General features: G+C 36.7%; 1 protein-coding gene across 1 annotated transcript in view; it reads right to left on the minus strand.

Moving 5' to 3' along the window:
- Nucleotides 1–15059: 15059 nt before the first annotated feature.
- Nucleotides 15060–21781, minus strand: part of LOC148938939 (mitochondrial uncoupling protein 4-like) — an 88389-nt gene continuing 81667 nt past the window's right edge. Inside the window, exon 4 of the mRNA XM_089107426.1 lies at nt 15060–15313. Within this exon, the coding sequence (XP_088963552.1) occupies nt 15259–15313 (55 nt within the window). The 3' untranslated portion in view covers nt 15060–15258. The remainder of the gene's footprint in view (nt 15314–21781) is intronic.

The raw sequence follows: 21781 nt of genomic DNA on the forward strand, positions 1-21781 counted from the left end.
CTATGTATTTTTGTCTCTCTCACTCTTCTTGCGTGTGTGTCTGGGCTGGTCTTTTTTTATTCCAATGCATGTTTTTCTTGGTATGTATGTCTGAACCTACGTATTTGTATGTGTTTTCGTATCTCTCACTCTATTTGTATGTGTGTTTGAGTGGGTGTTTTCTTTTTCCAATGCATGTCTTTCTAGGTTTGTGCGTCTGAATCTACGTATTTGTATGTGATATTATCTTTCTCACTCTTTTTGCCAGTGTATCTGGGTGGGTATTTGCTTATTCCAATTCATATCTTTCTCGGTTTGTGTGTCTGAATCTACGTATTTGTATGTGTTCTTGTCTCTCTCACTCTTTTTGCTTGTGTGTCCGGGTGGGTTTTTTGCTTATTCCAAAGCATGTCTTTCTCGGTTTGTGTGTTTGAATCTACGTATTTGTATGTGTTTTTGTCTCTCTCACTCTTTTTGCTTGTGTGTCTAGGCAGGTGTTTGCTTATTCAAATGCATGTCCTTCTCGGTTTTTGTCTGTCTCACTCTTTTTGCTTGTGTGTCTAGGCGGGTGTTTGCTTATTACAATGCATGTCATTCTCGGTTTGTGTGTCTGAATCTAAGTATTTGTATGTGCTTTTCTCTCACTCGCTCTTTTTTCCTGTGTGTGTGGGTGGGTATTTGCTGATTCAAAAGCATGTCTTTCTCGGTTTGTGTGTCTGAATCTACGTATTTGTATGTGTATTTGTCTCTCTCAATCTTTTTGCCTGTGTGTCTGGGCGGCCTCTCTCACTCTTTTTACCTTTGTGTCTGGGCGGGTGTTTGCTTATTTCAATGCATGTCTTTTTCGGTTTGTGTGTCTGAATCTATATATTTGTATATGTTTTTGTGTCTCTCCTTCTTTTTGCTTGTTTATCGGGGCGGGTGTTTGCTTATTCCTTAGCATGACTTTCTCGGTTTTTTTGCCAAAATCTTATTATTTTTTTTTTTTTATATAACTATCATTCTTTTTGCCTGGGTATCTTGGTGGTTATTTTCTTATTCTAATGCATGTCATTCTCGGTTTGTGTGCCTGAATCTAAGTAGTTGTATATGTTTTTGTGTCTCTCACTCTTTTTGCCTTTGTGTCTGGGTGGGTGTGCGCTTATTCCATTGCATGTCTCTCTCGGTTTGTGTGTCTGAATCTACTTATTTGTATGTGTGTTTGTCTCTCTCACACTATTTGTCTGTGTGTCTGGGCGAGTCTTTGCTTTTTCCAATGCATGTCTTTCTCGGTTTGTGTGTCAGAATCTACGTATTTGTATGTGATCTTATCTCTCTCACTCTTTTTGCATTTTGTCCGGGTGGGTTTTTTAATTATTCCAATGCATGTCTTTCTCGGTTTGTGTGTTTGAATCTACGTATTTGTATGTGTTCTTGTCTCTCTCACTCTTTTTGCTTGTGTGTCTAGGCAGGTGTTTGCTTATTCAAATGCATGTCCTTCTCGGTTTTTGTCTGTCTCACTCTTTTTGCTTGTGTGTCTAGGCGGGTGTTTGCTTATTCCAATGCATGTCATTCTCGGTTTGTGTGTCTGAATCTACGTATTTGTATGTGCTTTTATCTCACTCGCTCTTTTTTCCTGTGTGTGTGGGTGGGTATTTGCTTATTCCAAAGCATGTCTTTCTCGGTTTGTGTGGCTGAATCTACGTATTTGTATGTGTATTTGTCTCTCTCAATCTTTTTGCCTGTGTGTCTGGGCGGCCTCTCTCACTCTTTTTACCTTTGTGTCTGGGCGGGTGTTTGCTTATTTCAATGCATGTCTTTCTCGGTTTGTGTGTCTGAATCTATATATTCGTATGTGTTTTTGTCTCTCTCACTCTTTTTACCTGTGTTTCAGGGTGGGTGTTTGCTTATCCAATGCATGTCTTTTTCGTTTTTTTGTCTGAATCTACGTATTTGTATGTGTTTTTGTCTCTCTTACAATTTTGCCTGTGTGTCTGGGCGGGTGTTTGCTTATTCCAATGTATGTCTTTCTCGGTTTGTGTGTCTGAATCTACGTATTTGTACGTGTTTTTGTCTCTCTCACTCTTTTTGCCTGTGTGTCTGGGTGGGTGTTTGCCTATCCAATGCATGTCTTTCTCAGTTTGAGTGTCTGAATCTATGTATTCGTATGTGTTTTGGTCTCTCTTACTCTTTTTGCCTGTGTGTCTGGGCGGGTTTTGCTTATTCCAATGCCTGTCTTTCTCGGCCTGTGTGTCTGAATATACGTATTTATATGTGTATTTGTCTCTCTCACTCTTTTTGCCTGTATGGCTGGGCGGGAGTTTGCTTATTCCAATGCATGTCTTTCTAGGTTTGTGTGTCTGAATCTACGTATTTACATGTGTTTTTGTATCTCTCACTCTTTTTGCTTGTTTGTCTGGGCGTGTGTTTGCTTATTCCAATGCCTGTCTTTCTCGGTTTGTGTGTCTGAATCTACGTATTTATATGTGTATTTGTCTCTCTCGCCCTTTTTGCCTGTGTGTCTGGGCGGGTTTTAGCTTATTCCAATGCATGTCTTTCTCGGTTTGTGTGTCTGAATCCACATATTTGTATGTGTTTTTATATCTCTCACTCTTTTTGCCTGTATGTCTGGGCGGGTGTTTGTTTATTCCAATGCATGTCTTTCTCGGTTAGTGTGTCTGAATCTATGTATTTGTATGTGTTTTTCTCTCTTTCACTCTTTTTGCCTGTGTGTCTGGGTGGGTGTTTGCTTATTCCAATGGATGTCTTTCTCGGTTTGTGTGTCTGAATCTACGTATTTGTATGTGTTTTTGTCTCTCTCACACTTTTTGCTTGTGTGTCTGGGCGGGTGTTTGCTTATTCCAATGCATGTCTTTCTCGGTTTGTGTGTCTGAATCTACGTATTTTATGTGTTTTTTGTCTCTCTCACTCTTTTTGCCTATGTGTCTGGGCGGGTGTTTGCTTATTCCAATGCCTGTCTTTCTCGGTTTGTGTGTCTGAATCTAAGTATTTGTAGGTGTTTTTGTATCTCTCACCCTTTTTGCCTGTGTGTCTTGGCGGGTATTATCTTATTCCAATGCATGTCTTTCTCGGTTTGTGGGTCAGAATCTACGTATTTGTATGTGTATTTGTCTCTCTCACTTTTTTTGCCTGTGAGTTTGGGCAGGTTTTTTCTCGTTCCAATGTATGACTTTATGAGATTGTGTGTATGAATCTACGTATTTGTAAGTTTTTTTGTCTCTCTCACTCTTTTTGCCTGTGTGTCTGGGCGGGTGTTTGTTTATTCCAATGCATGGGTTTCTCAGTTTGTGTGTCTGAATCTATTTTTTTGTATGTGTTTTTGTCTCTCTCACTCTTTTTACCTGTGTTTCTGGGTGGGTGTTTGCTTATTCCAAATGCATGTCTTTCTAGGTTTGTGTGTCTGAATATAAGTATTTGTATGTGTTTTTGTCTCTCTCACTCTTTTTGCCTGTGTGTCTGGGCGGGTGTTTACTTATTCCAATGCATGTCTTTGTCGGTTTGTGTGTCTGAATCTACGTATTTGTATGTGTTTTTGTCTCTCTCACTCTTTTTGCCTGTGTGTCTGGGTGGGTATTTGCTTATTCCAATGCATACCTTTCTCGGTTTGTGTGTCTGAATCTACGTATTTGTATGTGTATTTGTTTCTCTCACTCATTTTGCCTGTGTGTCTGGGCGGTCTCTCTCACTCTTTTTGCTTGTGTGTCTGGATGGGTGTTTGTTTATTCCAATGCATTTCTTTCTCGGTTTGTGTGTCTGATTCTATGTATTTGTATGTGTTTTTGTCTCTCTCACTCTTTTTGCTTGGGTGTCTGGGCGGGTGTTTGCTTATTCCAATGCATGTCTTTCTAGGTTTGTGTGTCTGAATCTACGTAGTTGTATGTGTTTTTCTCTCTCACTCTTTTTGCTTGTCTGTCTGGGCGGGTGTCTGCTTATTCCAATGCATGTCTTTCTCGGTTTATGTGTCTGAATTTACGTATTTGTATGTGTTTTTGTCTCTATCAATCTTTTTGTCTGTGTGTCTGGGCGGGTGTTACTTATTCCAATGCATGTCTTTCTCGGTTTGTTTGTCTGAATCTACGTATTTGTATGTGTTTTTGTCTCTCTTACTCTTTTTGCCTGTGTGTCTGTGTGGGTTTTTGCTTATTCCAATGCATGTCTTTCTCAGTTTGTGTGTCTGAATCTATGTATTTGTATGTGCATTTGTATCTCCCACCCTTTTTGCCTGTGTGTGGGTGGGTGTTAGCTTATTCCATTGCATGTCTTTCTCGGTTTATGTGTCTGAATCTACGTATTTGTATATGTTTTTGTCTCTCTCACTTTTTTTTGTCTGTGTGTCTGGGCGGGAGTTTACTTATTCCAATGCATGTCTTTCTCGGTTTGTGTGTCTGAATCTAAGTATTTGTATGTGTTTTTGTCTCTCTCACTCTTTTTTCCGGTGTGTCTGGGCAGGTGTTTGCTTATTCCAATGTATGTCTTTCTAGGTTTTTGAGTCTGAATCTACGTATTTATATGTGTTTTTGACCCTCTCACTCTTTTTGCTTGTATGTCTGTTCGGGTGTTTGCAATGCATGTGTTTCTCGGTTTTTGTGTCTGAATCTACGCATTTGTATGTGTATTTGTCTCTCTCACTCTTTTTGCCTGTGTGTCTGGGCGGGTGTTTGCTTATCCCGAAGCATGCATTTCTTGGTTTTTTGTGTCCGAATCTATATATTTGTACGTATTTTTGCCTCTCTCTCTCTTCTTGCCTGTGCGTCGGGGAGGGTGTTTGTTTATTCCAATGCATGTCTTTCTCGTTTTGTGTGTCTGAATCTATGTATTTGTATTTGTTTTTCTCTCTCTCACTCTTTTTGCCTGTATTTCTTGGTGGGTGTTTGCTTATTCCAATGCATGTCTTTCTAGGTTTGTGTTTCTAAATATACGTATTTGTATAAGTTTTGTCTCTCTTACTCTTTTTGCTTGTGTGTCAGGGCGGGTGTTTGCTTGTTCTAATGTATGTTTTTCGGTTGTGTGTGTCTGAACCTACATATTTGTATGTGTTTTTGTCTCTCTCACTCTTTTTGCCTGTGTGTCTGGGCGGTTTTTTGCTTGTTACAGTGCATATCTTACCCGGTTTGTGTGACTGAATTTACTTATTTGTATGTGTTTTTGTCTCTCTCATTATTTTTGCCTGTGTGTCTGAGCGGGTGTTCGCTAATTCCAATGCATGTCTCTCTCGGTTTGTGTGTCTTAATCTAAGTATTTGTATGTGTTTTTGTCTCTCTCACCCTTTTTGCCTGTGAGTCTGGTTGGGTGTTTGCTTGTTCCAGTGCATATCTTTCCCGGTTTGTGTGTCTGAATTTACTTATTTGTATGTGTTTTTGTCTCTCTCACTCTTTTTGTCTTTGTGTCTGGGCGGGTGTTTGCTTATTTCAATGCATGTCTTTCTCGGTTTGTGTGTCTGAATCTACGTATTTGTATGTGTTTTTGTCTCTCTCACTCTTTTTGTCTGTGTGTCTGGGCAGGTGTTTGCTTATTCCATTGCATGTCTTTCTCGGTTTGTGTGTCTGAATCTACTTATTTGTATGTGTTTTTGTCTCTCTCATTCTTTTTGCCTGTGTGTCTGGGCGGGTGTGCGCTTATTCCAATGAATGTCTCTCTCAGTTTTGTGTCTGAATCTATGTATTTGTATGTGTTTCTGTCTCTCTCACTCTTTTTGACTATATTTATGGGCGGGTGTTTGCTTATTCCAATGAATGTCTTTATCGGTTTGTGTGTCTGAATCGACACGTTTGTATTTGTTTGTGTCTCTCACTCTTTTTGCCTGTGTGTCTGTGCGGGTGTTTGCTTATTCCATTGCATGTCTTTCTCGGTTTGTGTGTCTGAATATACGTATTTGTATGTGTTTTATGTGTCTCTCACTCTTTTTGCCTGTGTGTCTGGGCGGGTGTTTGCTTATTCCAATGCATGTCTTTATCGGTTTGTGTGTCTGAATATACGTATTTGTTTGTTTTTTTTGTATCTCTAAATCTTTTTGCCTGTGTGTCTGGTCTGGTGTTTGCTTATTTCAATGTATGTCTTTATCGGTTTGTGTGTCTGAATCTACGTATTTGTTTGTGTTTGTCTCTCTCACTCTTTTTGCCTGTGTGTCTGGACGGATGTTTGCTTATTCCAATGCATGTCTTTTTCGGTTTGTGTGTCTGAATCTAGGTATTTGTATTTGTCTCTCTCACCCTTTTTGCCTGTGTTTCTGAGTGGGTGTCTGCTTATTTCAATGCATGTGTTTCTCGGCTTATGTGTCTGAATCTACGTATTTGTATGTGTTTTTGTCTCTCTCACTCTTTTTGCCTGTGTGTCTGAGCGGGTGTTCGATTATTCCAATCAAATGTGAATTTTTTATTGTTTTAAGTATGTTTCATGTCATTCTAAGAGATGTAAAAAAAAGTTGAAAAAATACAATGTTAAAAAAATAAATAAAAAAAAGTGGAATAATTTCAGTGCATAAGAAAATTCAGTCCAAAAAAAGTGGAATAATTTCAGTGCATAAAAAATTCAGTCCAAAAGAAAAGTTGAATAATTTCGAAGTCAAAAAAAATTTAGTTAAAAAACGTGCTACTACAAACAATTTTTTCTTATAGTAAAAGTCACGACTATCATTTCTATATCATTCTCATTTCGAATTTGGAAAATATTAAATGTGATTTTTTTAAGTATGTTACATGTCATTCTAAGAGATGTAAAAAAAAGTTGAAAAAATATATCATGTTAAAAAAAATAAAAAAGAAAACAAAAACTTCAAAAAAAGTATAAAAATGGCGGGGGGGGGCCAAAAAGTTTGGGGGAGGGGTCCCTTGGAAGTTGGGGACAAAGGAACTTTGGAGGTTGAGGTCCCTGGTGGTTAGGGTTATTGGTGCTTATGATCCTTGACGGTTCATACTTATATACACGTCACTACTTGATTTGCAAGGATTTTTAAGGGTTGTTCTGAATTTCATTATTAAAATTCTTTTCTTGACATCTACATCTATATTAGTATCAACTTTTTAGTATACTATAACGTTAGACCATATTTTATATTGACAACACTGTTCAAACTACTACTACTACTACTAACAACTCACCGCAGCACCAAGCCACCTGAGGCCAACACAGCTATGCACGCTCCTCCTCCACCCCAATCTATTCAAAGCCTCCCTTTTTACACCCGCCCACGAAGTTCCCATTTCCTGTAAATCTTTCTTTATGACTTCCTCCCACACCAGAAGGGGACGACCTGATTTACTTTTAGCCCTAGATGGTTGGCCGAAAATAACAATCTTCGGCAATCTGTCATCCTTCATCCACACAACGTGCCCTAACCACCTCAACCTTTTTTTCATTATAGCCCTAGAGAGCGGTATTGAACCACATTTTTCGTATAGCCTATTGTTTGAAATACGGTCAGTTAGCCGGGTACTTAGAACAATACTTAAACAATTTCTCTGGAAAAGATCAAGCAAATCTTCATCCGCTTTTCGGAGCGTCATGCTTCAGAGGCACATTTGACCACTGTCATCACTGTAGCTTCTAATATTCTAATCTTGGTTTGCAGACTTATCTTCCTATTCTTCCAGACTTTTTTTAACTGTGAAAAAAACACCCTGAGCCTTGGCTATTCTATTTTTAACATCTTCACTGCTCCCACCATCTTTACTAATAATACTACCAAGGTAAGTGAAGCTGCCCACCTGATCAATCTTTTCATTACCCAATGTCACCTTTTCATCTTCTCTTATTCCTAGCCTTAGTGACTTAGTCTTCCTAACATTAATATTCAAACAAATTCTAGCACCCTGAACTCGCAAAACCTCTAAAACTTCATTCATTTTGCTCACACTTTCATCTAGGATGCTTAAATCATCAGCATAATCTAAATCCAGGAGACTTTTTCCTCCCCATTTGATTCTGTGGTCTCCCATTGCCTTTCCTGTGCTCCTTAAGACAAAGTCAATCAAAATAATCCATATAAAGGGGATGAAACACAACCCTGCTTAACTCCTGATTTAATACCAAACCAGCTGCTAACCTCAATTCTTACCCTAACCGAAGCAGTGTTATTCCCGTATATGGCACTTACCACTCTGGTGTATTTTTCTGGTATGCTGTGCCAGAATCATACCTTCGCGAAAGCCCTTCTATCAACAGAATAGAACGCTTGCTCGTAATATATAAAACTGAGAAGCAAATGTGTTCGATATCTCAGGCACTTCTCACTTATTAACCTAAGAGTGTAAATTTAGTCGACACATCCTCTACCTTTTCTAAAACTGCACTGCTCTTCTCTGAATACATTGTCTACGGCATCTCTCAGTCTAAATAGTATCATATTACTAAGTAATTTACTACCTACAGAGACCAGACTAATACCTTGATAATTACCACACTCACTCTTATCACCTTTCTTATGAAGTGGCTTAATTAAGGTTTTCCTAAAATCGTTAGGTACTTCCCCTTTTTCAAAAATCATATTCATAATCTTCAGTAACTTATTTCTAACCTCAGAGCCACCATATTTAAGAAACTCATTTACCACGCTATCAGCACCTGGAGCCTTATTATTCTTTAATCCTTTTAGTACTTTTACTAATTCCTCCTCACAAAACAAATCTTTCTTCACATCCAAGGTATCACGAACTTTGTCATTTTCCTCAATATTTTTTCCTGCAACTCTATCTCGGTTAAGCAAGTTCTCAAACTGTTCGGCCCATCTTGCTTTAGTTTTTTCCTTATCGTTAATTGTGACCCCATTCCTATCTTTAACTGAGACAAGTCCGGATTGACGAATCCCTCTCAATTTGTTAACGTGCCAGTACAATATTTTACTATTATGCCGTCTAGCTGCATCTTCCAGATCCTCGGCAATTTTATCCATGGCATCCACTTCACACCTCCTTAGTTCATATTTTAATACTTTCTCCCTTTCTTTACATTTCTTTTGTTTTCATACGATCTATCACTCAGATAATTCTTGTACAAGCCCTTTCTCCTTTCTATTAAGCATAAAGCTTTTTCACTAATACTCTTAGCTGCAGTTCTAGCTTTCTGCCCTAATACACCTTCTGCAACTTCACAAACTATTTTTCTAAAATTATTCCAACCATTTCTACATTATCAAATTTTAAACTCTGAAGTTTAGCATTCAACTGTTCCTGGAAAGTTTCTCTCAAATTCTAATCCTTGAGTCTACCAACATCATAACTTCCCGGGAGATAGTTACCCTTCCGATATTTCAGCTTTAAATTAACCCTTGAAACTACTTGATTGGGATATTTACGTTTAACATCAATAACATCACTCCTTTATACCCTTGTATCTTGTATTGATCCTGCCAGTCTTCAGTTTACTATAACATAATCAATAAGGTTTGCTGTCTTACCATCACGTGAATACCATGCTAACTCATGAGCCCTTTTATGACCAAACACCGTGTTGGTTATAACTAGATTGTTATACCTACAAAATCGTAAAAGTCTGTATTCACTACTGTTTTCTTTTCCTACACCAAATTTACCTAGGCTAGGATACCATCTATCCCTATTTCTACCAACCTGGGCGTTAAAATCTCCCAGTAATAACATCATATTTCTACCTGGGACCTTATCTATTTGCTCCTGTAACTGTAAGTAAAATTCATCTGAGTCCCTATTATCTCCGTCAGTTGGTTCTACAGGGGCGTATACTACTATGACTGATACCCTGAACTTTTTAGTCATAAAATAAGCAATCAGTATTCTATTATTAATACCTTCCCAGCCTAAACAAGAGTTAACAGCTGTCTTATCCATCAAAACCACTAGTTTTTATTAACGTGCTCTATTCTTGCTGTCTGAATAATCAAACTTTATATCACTTAATTTCATGCTTCCTACACCTGTGACATGGGTTTCTGAGACTTCTAATAATTCCAGTTTGAATCGTCTGAGTTCGTCAGTGAGATTGTCGATACAATGGTAATTTTTTAACGTCGTAACATTCCAAGTTCCAATTTTCATGTTCTTTAAATAATTGAAATTATTTTCGCCTCAGGAAAAGCAATGATCCCGGATACCAATGCAGGAAGGGGATCACATATCTTCTCAAGTCTACACCGAAGTGCTAAAGCCGGCTTAGAACTAGACAGCAAGAAGTCCCTGGGACCACCATTAACGAAGGCTTTGTGCAATCCTGGGCCCATCTTGGTCACAACATGGTTTTCAGCACTTGGCTATGCTCTTCTATCAACAAGAGTCGAAATCCTGCACAGACAGTCTCAAGCCTATGACCTCCGACTCATTATATATTCATGCCTACAAATATTATGCTACTACGGGGAGGCAACCCATTATAGATAAATTAGCTAGGAAGAGGTTTTTCAGCCCAAAGAAGTCCTTCAAAACATACCAAGACCAGATGAATTGTCCATTAGTCAGAATCCCGTGCGAATGCTGTTTCGTTTAATAGGCTATAATTTCCTCGAGTGGCGCCACTCCTCAAGTAGGAATAGAGTTGACCGCAAGGTCCCCAGTCTTGCAGGTGCCCCGAAAAAGTCAAGGTAACCCTCTGCAGAGGCCGTTGTCCATAGATCTGGATCTTACGCCCTGCCACAGTTGTCCTCCTAGAGAAGATCCTCCCGCGATGGTGCTCTGCATCACCATGCAATTTCACCCATTACTGGGAGAAGGTTTGCAACTCATGGGACATGTTAACACGCCAGTGGGCCCTTTTGAGTACACATTTGAGGGGCCTTTTTCTTCCTCTGCCTGTATGCATGACCCCGGTTGAGGGTGTACCAGATTTTATTATGGACCCCCAGGAACAAGGTCCTCCCTTGGCCCGTACCTCCGATGGAGGGAGCCTCCGTATATGTAGAGCGTTCCCCTATCGCCACCTGGGGACACGCTGAATGGCCTGGGGGAGGCCAGATAACTGACAAGTCTCCTAAAACTTATTCTACATTTTTCAACACAGGCTTGGGCCAGAATTCGGTTTATCAAGTTCGGACAAGTTCGGACATAATAAACGAACTTCTACGAAAACTACTCAAGAGTGAAATACTAGGCAACATAACATTGCTTATTTGTTTTTTGCAAACTTGATTTTTTACTTGGTAACAATCTATGTAAATAGTTATTACCCATATATAAAAACCCGTATACACAAATTACACTTCAATGAAAAATATAATAACTTCTGGCAGATTTCTTATTTTTCCACTCGAAGTTTTAAAGTTCTATTGTTCCACTTCCTTTGTTTAATTTAAAAATCACTTTTCCTTTAACATGATAATGTATTCACCGAAATCCAACGTTTGCGAAAAAGAAGAATCTAAAGCAAAAGAAAAATACTTAGATTATTTTTTTAACTTTTGTAAGTTTTCAATCTGAATTCAGGCAGCCAAAAAAAATAAGAAAACAGACAAAAACATCAATTTGATTTAAAAGGCAAAATTATTTTGCTCATTTTTGTTTTCTGCAAATATTTGGAAACAATCTATGTAAATAGTTCTTACCCGCATTTAAAAAGCGTAGACGCAAATTACACGTAAATGAAAATTCTGGTAGGGTTTCAGTTTTTCCCAAGCTTTGAAGTTTTATTTTTCCACTTCCTTTATTTGTGTTAAAATATTTATTTCCCTTTAACGAGACAATTTATTCGCCACAACACATTGTTTGCCAAAAAAAAACCTTAAAACAATAAAAACAAATCTTTGATTATTTTATATTTAGAAATGAAGTCAAATATGAATTCAGACAGCAATGATCTTTTCCTAGATGGGCGTGTACTCACCTTAGTTGAACTCAGCCATATTGAATTCAATCCCATACAACTCAAACCCCATTCAAATCCAATTCGGGCAATTCAACCCCATTCACCTCAGCCCTCATTCAACTCAATCCCCTTACAACTCAGCCTCCATTTAACTCAACTCACCGGGTGAGAGAGGACTTATTTAAGTATGGAAGTTCATGTTTAACGTAACGTCACATAACCGCTTAATATGGACAATTATGTAAGTCATGCGAAAGCCCCTTAACACAGTTGTAAGTATAATATGTTGTATGTATGTATGGATGCAAAGGGATATATATGCATACATACGTACAATGGATGTATGTATGCATGCAGAGGGATAAAGGGGGTGGAGGGGGGGGGGGGTAAAGAGAAACAAGACAGGAAGAAAAGAGAGGATTTTGCAAACCTAGGTGGCTTTCCCTCAAGTCTCCGTCTTCCTTCCATTTGCATTTGGACTTTGATTAAATCCGTAGGATTGGCACAGAATTGGCCTACAGCTCCGGCAGTCATTCCACCCAGTGCGGATTTCATATAAAAAAAAAAATCTCAAATTGTTATGATAACTCTTTTGAATATTACTTGAATTTTACATTGTTATTATTTATTTATAATCAACATATGAACACTAGAAATGACACTGCATAGAAATGGAAAATATGAAAGAAAAAAAAAATAATCATTACGAAATACAAAATATTATCATGAAACAACATGGGTATCAATAACCGTGGAAACAATAAAGAACAATATTAATAATCGCCATCAAATATAGGAACTAAGAAAAAAAAAAAAAAAAAAAAAAAACAGTTTAATTGGATGAAGTGGCTATACCTCTGGGGAGGAAGGGATGAACCCTATCATTCAGGTTAACATAAAACTCTATTATAATATTTATTTTTATTTATTACATTATTATATATGAATTATAATCCACTATTAACCCTTTCAGCCCTGAATGTTTTTCCTGCACAGGAAAATTCTGCTTTTCTAGCATAGGGCTCATTTCGACCTTAGAAAATCTATGGTTGTTTTAGAAAACAGTCGAGGCATATATTCTTAGAAATCTCGATCCGTGTCAAATGACAGTAATGGGACTAGAAGGGTATACCAGCAAGACCACTTCGTTTATACGAAAAATATAAAAAGGCACAAAACATATGCACAAAATCAAGTTTCAAACTCAGTGAACATGGTACATCTGAAAGCAATTCCTGTCTTTGTTCAGACACAGCACAACCTTACATTTCTCACAACGAATCCGTGAAACACCCTTTTTTCCTTTTGGGCACTTTTCATAGCTACACTGGGCTTCCCGACCTTCTAAATACACAGGGAAGTGATTTACTCGGTCACACGGGACGCTTTCGATCGTGTAAGTTGATCGCGCAGCAGGTCGGGACGGCGAAGGAGCCGGAGAATTCTCGGCATCTTGTTGCTGGTGAGGACGACCAGCTCTTCGTTTAGAGATCCTGCCCTTTGTGATAGTTTCTGTTGCCAAGAAGCCATCTGCTGTCAACTTTTTAAACAGTTGTAACGTTGTAAAGTAGTTGTCGAAATATACTTTGTGATAGACATGCTTGTCAATTTTCTTCAGCAGACTAAGAACAATGGCTCCTCCCAAACCTCCAGCTGTTTCTATGTGCTCCTCCCCAATAGGGGTATCTTTCCCTGATAAACTTCGAAGTCATACATGATACGGGAAGAACCACAGAGAACTAAGTTTTTCAGCCCCCACGGTCTTAGCTTTGACTTTATGTATTTCTTCATCCTCGTCTGGCCTTTGAAGGGGATCATCTGCTCGTCTACACATAGATTTTCCTCCCTTTCAAGGTCCAAACACCGCGCTTTAACAAGGGATAACACAGGCCTGACTTTCCATAACGCATCATTTTCGTTCCTGTCCTCTTCGGTTCCTTGTCGTTCCTGTCCTGTTCTCTTCGGACGCAAAGTGGAGATGATTACTTAATTGATGGTATCGATCTGTTGGAAGTGTTCTTGCGACTATGGGAAGAAAGTGCTTTTTGTTTTAGTAAAGTCGTACCTGCGACAGATTCAGGGATCACATTAGTATTTAGATCCCAACCATTTGGCGTATCTCTTGGGCCAGACTTTTGCATCTGACTGCTATAGTTTTACTGTATCCCTTCATATGTTACAAGTCCGTCTTTTCAGCCATAGTCTCAAAAAACTCAAGCGGAATATACTTGTAGAGGTATTCGACAGGAGTAAGCCCCTCAGTCTGAGAGTCATTTGACGTACACTGACTTGTGAAAATTCTGATAGCCCACTAGATGGCGCTAGTCACTAATTAGAACTCTCATTGATTAGTTTCGGCTATTTAGTTTTAGATGATATAACAAGAATAGACAAATAAATGATACGCCTACTTAGATTTCCAACTACAAATGAACCAGCTCTAAGAGACTTTTTCCCACTTTCTTTCATATTACCTTTTCGTCCACTGCAATGTTCCGAACAATACGTGTGATACATCAATAGATTGGCAGATGTCTCAAGAATACATAGAGCATGGTTTTAGTTACTACTTTTTAACACTAGATAGTATCTGGTGAGCAAAATTAGCCAACCGTCATTTGACGGGCTCCGGGGCGAAAGGGTTAAAGAGGAGACGTATGGTTGCGTTAACAGAGAAGTGAAGAGTCGCAGTGCAGGTTAAAAATTTAGGATTCACTTAATAAAAACAGTTTTCATAATTTTGGCCTAGGCCGTAACTAAATTATGTTATTTTTTACAATATCAATAAATTACAAGGTGAACAAATTATGAAGGATTAAATTTAGTGACAAGCAAAAGAACAAGAGTTGGTAAAACGATGGGTGTGGCATCTCAACGGTTCAATTTTATTCCTGCTTCGGGTAGGCATACGCTTTGTACAAGTAGGGGGGGGAAGAAACAAACAATGCTTCTGACTTGCGAGTAATGAGCGTCCAAACTTGAGGGTAAATACGTATCTACGCTCACGGAGAGAGGTTATTTTTAGCAACTTGAGAGTGGATTTATAAGATACATAATTTGCACAAAGTATGATTTTTAAAGCACGTTTCTGTACAATTTCAATGTCACTATCACTGCTTAGATATTCTGAATTTTGCACTTGAGTGCCTCAGAACGGACATGCGTACTCAAGACCACACATAACACATGTATGCCAGTTTGAGTTGCATTGTAGAAAAACCCAGGCGCCAAAAAGTAACCAACGATCTAAAAGCTTAATGTCCTTCATTCAATAGATTGTAATATTTGGGCTGAAGGAGCAGTCTGAGCTAAAAGTGACACCGAGTATAACTGCGGTTGAGATAACTGGGTTCCATGGTTCAGGACAGGAGAGGTCACAGTTCAGAGGGTTGAACCTCATCACTTTTGTCTTATTCCCGCTGAGTTGTAGCCCAAATGGGTCGCACTGGCCGATAAAAGTCGATTTCAGGTCACTGCTGAACTGCAGAACAACTTGGTCCTCGTCCACTAGATATTTTAGCAGCATGGATAAGTTATTAACGTATTTAAAACGATCTCCAACTCCCGAAAGCTGGAAAACAAAAAGTCTACAACTAGAAATACTCATGACAAGTGTATACTTTTTGTTTCTTTACTTAGCACTACTTTAGTATCGTCACTTTTATTAAAAAACTTTATTTTTAAGGCATACTCTAAAAATACAAAAAAAAATTATTTGAAGCATTAGTATTTGTACATTGACATTAACATTAACTTGTACTTTGACTGAAGCGTTCATTGTATTGCTGCACAGTAGACATTTCCGGGGCTTTTGATAATGTTGTTCACACCCAGGCCTTGCATTCCCTTGCTTGTTCTGGAGTCAATTATTCAGTTATTTCTACATTGCGATATTGGTATGATAATTCTTATGTGCGTATTAAGTGGCTGTCAAATACTTCTGATTTGGTAGCTGTTAGGAAAGGCGTTAGACAGGGAGGAGTTTTACTAACTGATTCAACCTGTCGATTTGACTGATTAACGAATTGAGTTACCAACGAATTGAATCGACTTGAACAGCTTCTTTGTCGGGTTTGCGAACGGGGTTGGAGAGACTACGACTCGAGTCTCAAAATTGACTGTCGTGATATCGTAAAACGACAAAAAGGATATTTTTAGTAGTTAAATCAAAAGTTAATTTTCCCAACGCACAGCAAAAAGAGCAAATTTCGTGCTGAATCTCCTAAGAAGCAAAATAAAAAAACGACATCGTAAGAACTTTTCCTATTATTTGATCAGTGAAAACGATTTAAAGAAAAATGAAACAGAAGTTAAAAAGGGGGTGTGTTTTTGTAGCACGACTTTTATAACACAGCTTCGTAACAGCGGGTTGATTAAAATACGTCTTTTAAGTAGAGCCAGACATCAATGCCGTTCCCGTGTTACAGCCGTATTGAGATAAAAACGTATTAACGAAAGACCGGGACTCGGGTCTCAGAATTGACAGCCATGATTTTATTTAACAATAAAAAAAAAATGTTTTTATTAGTTAAATAAGGAGAAGGTGCTTTCTAAACACACAGCACAAAAAGAAGTTTTGCTGATATCTATTCAGAGGTACAAATTTAATTATCTATTTATTGGAATGAAAAAATGAAAATATAACCGTAAAAATTTCTTCTGCAGTTTCATAAACAAATTTGGTACTTATCTGTTATAGCGCCTATGTTAAGTTCTTCATCTAAGTAGAGCCTGTTTCTCTGACTAATTCTAATGAAATATCAAAAAATATGATGAAAATATAATATTTTAGAAATAAATTTGGGCTATATATTTGTACATTAGGGGGGGGGGTAAATTATAGCGGGTTTGCAGGCAAAATGTTTTAGGTACAATTATTCTGCATATTATGAAGTACGAATTGTTTTCTAACTTCACACTATCCAAACACTTTACCCCCACCCCCACCCCTAATATACAAATATATTGTCAAAATTATATATTTCCCATTTATTCTGTTACTTCTCTTTGTCTTGTCTCAAGCTATATATATAATGAGTATTAGTGAAAAGGTTTTATGTCTGTAATAAAACCTTTGTAATAAAGCGAAGAAAAAATTAAAATATGAATTAAGGGGCTGTGAAGTGAAGGCGATGGATACCAATAGATAGATATTTAGATATTTATTGCAAAACGAAAAACTCTTTGGGCCATGAGTAGGGTGTATCTATGGAATTCTCGGCCTTTATGTTCCTTGGCAGCTTTCCAAGGCAGATTACCAGACTGGTTATTGCTATTGATATCAATTGCACATGGAAACAGTTTGACGTGTTTGGGGAGATTACGTTCCTTGGCACCTTTTCAGAGCATGTACTTATGGATACCTTTCCAAGCAACGTGATTAAACATGCTTTTCCAATCGGAGTTGTTTGATCGACATTTCCAAAAAGGGATAAGGAATTCGCAAATTTGAAACTATGAACGATATTAATTAATGTTTGAATAATAGGAGTGTGATTGATTCTAATTAATGATTGGATAATTTTTTAACAAGAAATCTCTGAATAAAATATTTTTGGAGGGATGGGAGAGAGTTTTGCTTGCCTTTCATTGGTACCTGTCCAGAGCATGTGCTTGACGATGGAGAAAAAGGGTTAATGTGATTAACAGTTACGAGCGGGGATTCCCCGACGGTTCCTGAATTGCCTTACCTTCCTTGGTACCTTTCCAGACCATGTACTTGACGATGGAGATAAAGGGTTAAAGTGATTAGCAATTACGAGCGGGGATTCCCCGCTGGTTCCTGTATTGCCTTACGTTCCTTGGTACCTTTCCAGAGCATTTACTTGACGATGGAGAAAAAAATGTTAAAGTGATTAGCAATTACGAGTGGGGGTTCCCCGCTGGTTCCTGAATTGCCTTATGTTCTTTGGTACCTTTCCAGAGCATGTACTTGACGATGGAGAAAAAGGGTTAAAGCGATTAGCAATTACGAGCGGGGATTCCGCACTGGTTCCTGAATTACCTTATGTTCCTTGGTACCTTTCCAGAGCATGTACTTGACGATAGAGAAAAAAGGGTTAAAGTGATTAGCAGTTAAGGTAACCTCAATGGCGTTTGAACAGTGTTATCAATTTAAAATAGAGTTTAACATTATAGTATACTAAAAACTTGATACTATGAGAGATGTAGATGGCAAGAAAAGAATTTTAATAATGGATAGCTTTACTTCTTCGATGTGTTCCGTATAATACACAAGTGGCGTTTGAACAGTGTTGTCAGTTTAAAATAGCCTAACGTTATATTATACTAAAAACTTGATACTAAGAGAGGTGTAGATGGCAAGAAAAGAATTTTAATAATGGATAGCTTTACTTCTTCGATGTGTTCTGTATAACACACAAGTGGCGTTTTAACGGTGTTGTCAGCTTAAAATAGAGTCTAATGTTATAGTATACTAGAAAGTTGATACTAAAAGAGATGTAGATGGCAAGAAAGAATTTTAATAATGGATAGCTTTACTTCTTCGATTTGTTCTGTATAATACACAAGTGGCGTTTTTGAACAGTGTTGTCAGTTTAAAATAAGAGTTTAACATTATAGTATACTAAAAAGTTAATACAAAGAGAAATGTAGACGAAAAGAAAATAATTTTAATAAAGAAACTCAGAACAATCGATAGAAATCCCAACAAATCATGTAGTGAGGGATACATGTGTTTGAACCATCCAGGATCATAAGCACCAACGACCCTAACCACCAGGGACTTCAACCCTCCATAGTTCCCTATCCCCAAACTCGAAGGGCGCCCCCTTCCCTCCAACTTTTTGGCCCCCTCCCCCCCCCCCCCATTTTTTTTTTGATTTTTTTTTCTTTTTTTTTGGCAATTGACATTTTTTATGATAACAAGTATCATTCATTAAGATCGTAGCTTTCAAATGTGAAACTTAATTACATTTTTTGATCGAAAAATAAAACTATTTCCGTAAAATCTGAGCTAATAAGGGTTTTTGACCGTAAACTCGTTTTTTTTGTAAGAAAATTATGGAAAATACAATTCTCTGATTTAAATGTGAAACTTAAGTCCATTTTTGGATCGAAAAAATAAATTATTTCTTTAAAATCTGAGCTAATAAGGGTTTTTGACCATAAACTCTAGTTTTATGTAAGAAAATTATGGAAAATACAATTCTCTGGTTCAAATGTGAAACTTAGGTCCATTTTTAGATCGAAAAAATAAATTATTTCTTTAAAATCTGAGCTAATAAGGGTTTTTGACCATAAAATCTTGTTTCCTGTAAGAAAATTATGGAAAATACAATTATCTCGTTCAAATGTGATACTTAGGTCCATTTATGGATCGAAAAATAAAACTATTTCCGTTAAATCTAAGCTAATAAGGGTTTTGACCGTAAACTCTAGTTTTTGTAATAACAATATGGAAAATACAATTTGCTCGTACAAACGCAAATCTTAGTTCCCTTTTTTGATGTAAGAATGAACTAGTTCTGTAGAATGTTAGCTAAAAATTGTTTTTGACCAAACACTCTAGTTTCCCATAGGAAAATTGTAGGAAATACGAATTTTCTGGGTCAAATTTGAAACATATGTCCATTCTCTGGCTCAAATGTGAAACTTTAGTTCATTTATGGATCGAAAAATAAAACTATTTCCGTAAAATCTAAGCTAATAAGGGTTTTTGACCGTAAACTCTAGTTTTTTGTAAGAAAATTATGGAAAACACAATTCTCTGGTTCAAATGTGAAACTTAAGCAACATTTTAGATCAAAAAATAAACTATTTCTGTAGAATCTGAGCTAATAAGGGTTTTTGACCGTAGGCTCTAGTTTTTTGTAAGAAAATTATGGAAAATACAATTCTCTGGTTCAAATGTGACACTTAAGTCCTTTTTAGGATAGAAAAATAAAACTATTCTTCAAAATCTAAGCTAATAAGGGTTTTTGACCGTAAACTCTAGTTTTTTGTAAGAAAATTATGGAAAATACAATTCTCTGATTCAAATGTGAATCTTAAGTCCATTTTTAGGATCGAAAAAATAAATTATTTCTTTAAAATCTGAGCTAATAAGGGTTTTTGATCTTAAACTCTAGTTTTTTGTAAAAACAAATTATGGAAAATACAATTTTCTGGTTCAAATGTGAAACTTAAGTCCTTTTTAGGATCGAAAAATAAAACTATTTCTGTAAAATCTGAGTTAATAAGGGTTTTTGACCGTAAACTCTAGTTTTTTGTAAGAAAATTATGGAAAATACAATTCTCTGATTGAAATGTGAATTTCAAGTCCATTTTTGGATCGAAAAAATAAATTATTTCTTTAAAATCTGAGCTAATAAGAGTTTTTGACCGTAAACTCTAGTTTTTTGTAAGAAAATTATGGAAAAAGTTTTTTGTGTGTGTGTGTGTAAGTTTTTGTGTGCGTTTAAGTTTTTGTGTGCGTTTGTAAGTTTTTGTGTGTGTGTGTAAGTTTTTGTGTGTGTGTGTGGAAGTTTTTAATGTTTGTGTAAGTTTTTGTGTGTGCGTAAGTTTTTTATGTGTGTGTAAGTTTCTGTGTGTGTAAGTTTTTATGTGTGTAAGTTTTGTGTGTGTGTGTGTAAGTTTTTGAGTCTGTGTGTGTGTAAGTTTTTGTGCGTGTGTGCTAGTTTTTTGTGTGTGTGTAAGTTTTAATATAAGTTTTTGTGTGTGTGTAAGTTTTTATGTGTGTTTAAGTTTTTTTTTGTGTTTTTGTTTTTTCTTGTTTTTTAGTTTTTGTGTGTGTGTAAGTTTTTATGTGTGTGTAATTTTGTGTGTGTGTGTATGTTTTTATGTGTGCGTGTTAGTTTTTGTGTGTGTGTGTGCGTAAGTTTTTGTGTTTGTTTGTTTGTTTATGTGTGTTTAAGTTTTTGTGTGTGTGTGTAAGTTTTTTTTGTGTGTGTAAGTATTTTTGTGTGTGTGTAAGTTTTTGTGTGTTTTTGTACATTTTTTTTTGTTTGTTATTTTTTGTGGGTGTAAGTTTTTGTGTGTGTAAGTTTTTTTAGTGTGTGTGTGTAAGTTTTTGTGTGTGTGTTAGTTTTTTTATGTGTGTGTGTATGTTTTTGTTTTTGTGTATGTTTTTGTGTGTGTGTAATTTTTTGTGTGTGTCAGTTTTTGTGTGTGTGTGTAAGTTTTTGTGTGTTCGTATGTTTTTGTGTGTGTATGTTTTTGTGATTGTGTGCAAGTTTTTGTGTGTGTGTAAGTTTTTGTGTGTGTGTAATTTTTTGTGTGTGTGTATGTTTTTGTGTGTGTGTAAGTTTGATTTTGTGTGTAAGATTTTGTGTGTGTGTGTAAGTTTTTTTTTGTGTGTGTGTGTAAGTTTTTGTGTGTGTGTGAGTTTGTGTGTGTTTTTGTGTCTGTGCCCATTTTGAAATTGGAAAATATTAAATGTGAATTTCTTATGTTTTAAGTTTGTTTCATGACATTCTAAGATATGTAAAAAAAAAGTTGAAAAAAAGTAAAAAAAAAGTTAAAAAAAAGCACTCTTTCTTGAATTCACCTCTTGGATACACAATACAGAAATTTAATTCAGGAAAATATGAAAAAAAAAATTAGACGGGGTTACGTGCGGGCACGTAACCCCGTCTAAATTTTTTTTTTCATAATTTCTTGAATTAAACTTCTGTATTGTGTGTACAAGAGGTGAATTCAAGAAAGAGTTTGCTTTTTTTTACTTTTTTTCAACTTTTTTTTACATCTCTTAGAATGTCATGAAACACACTTAAAACATAAGATATTCACATTTAATATTTTCCAATTTCAAAATGGGCACACACACAAAAACTTACACACACACACACACACAAACTTACACAAACACACAAAAACTTACACACAAAAAAAAACTTACACAAACAAAAAACTTACACACAAAAAAACTTACACACACACAAACTAATAGACACACAAATACAAACTTACACACACACACAAAAACTCACACACAAACAAATTTACACACACACAAAAACTTACACACACACACACAAAAACATACAGAAACACAAAAACAAAGAAACAAAAACAAAAA

This window comes from Artemia sp. Qi Xiang Cuo, unplaced genomic scaffold, assembly GCF_049724085.1.
Source record: "Artemia sp. Qi Xiang Cuo unplaced genomic scaffold, ASM4972408v1 HiC_scaffold_26, whole genome shotgun sequence".
Lineage (NCBI taxonomy): Eukaryota > Metazoa > Arthropoda > Branchiopoda > Anostraca > Artemiidae > Artemia > Artemia sp. Qi Xiang Cuo.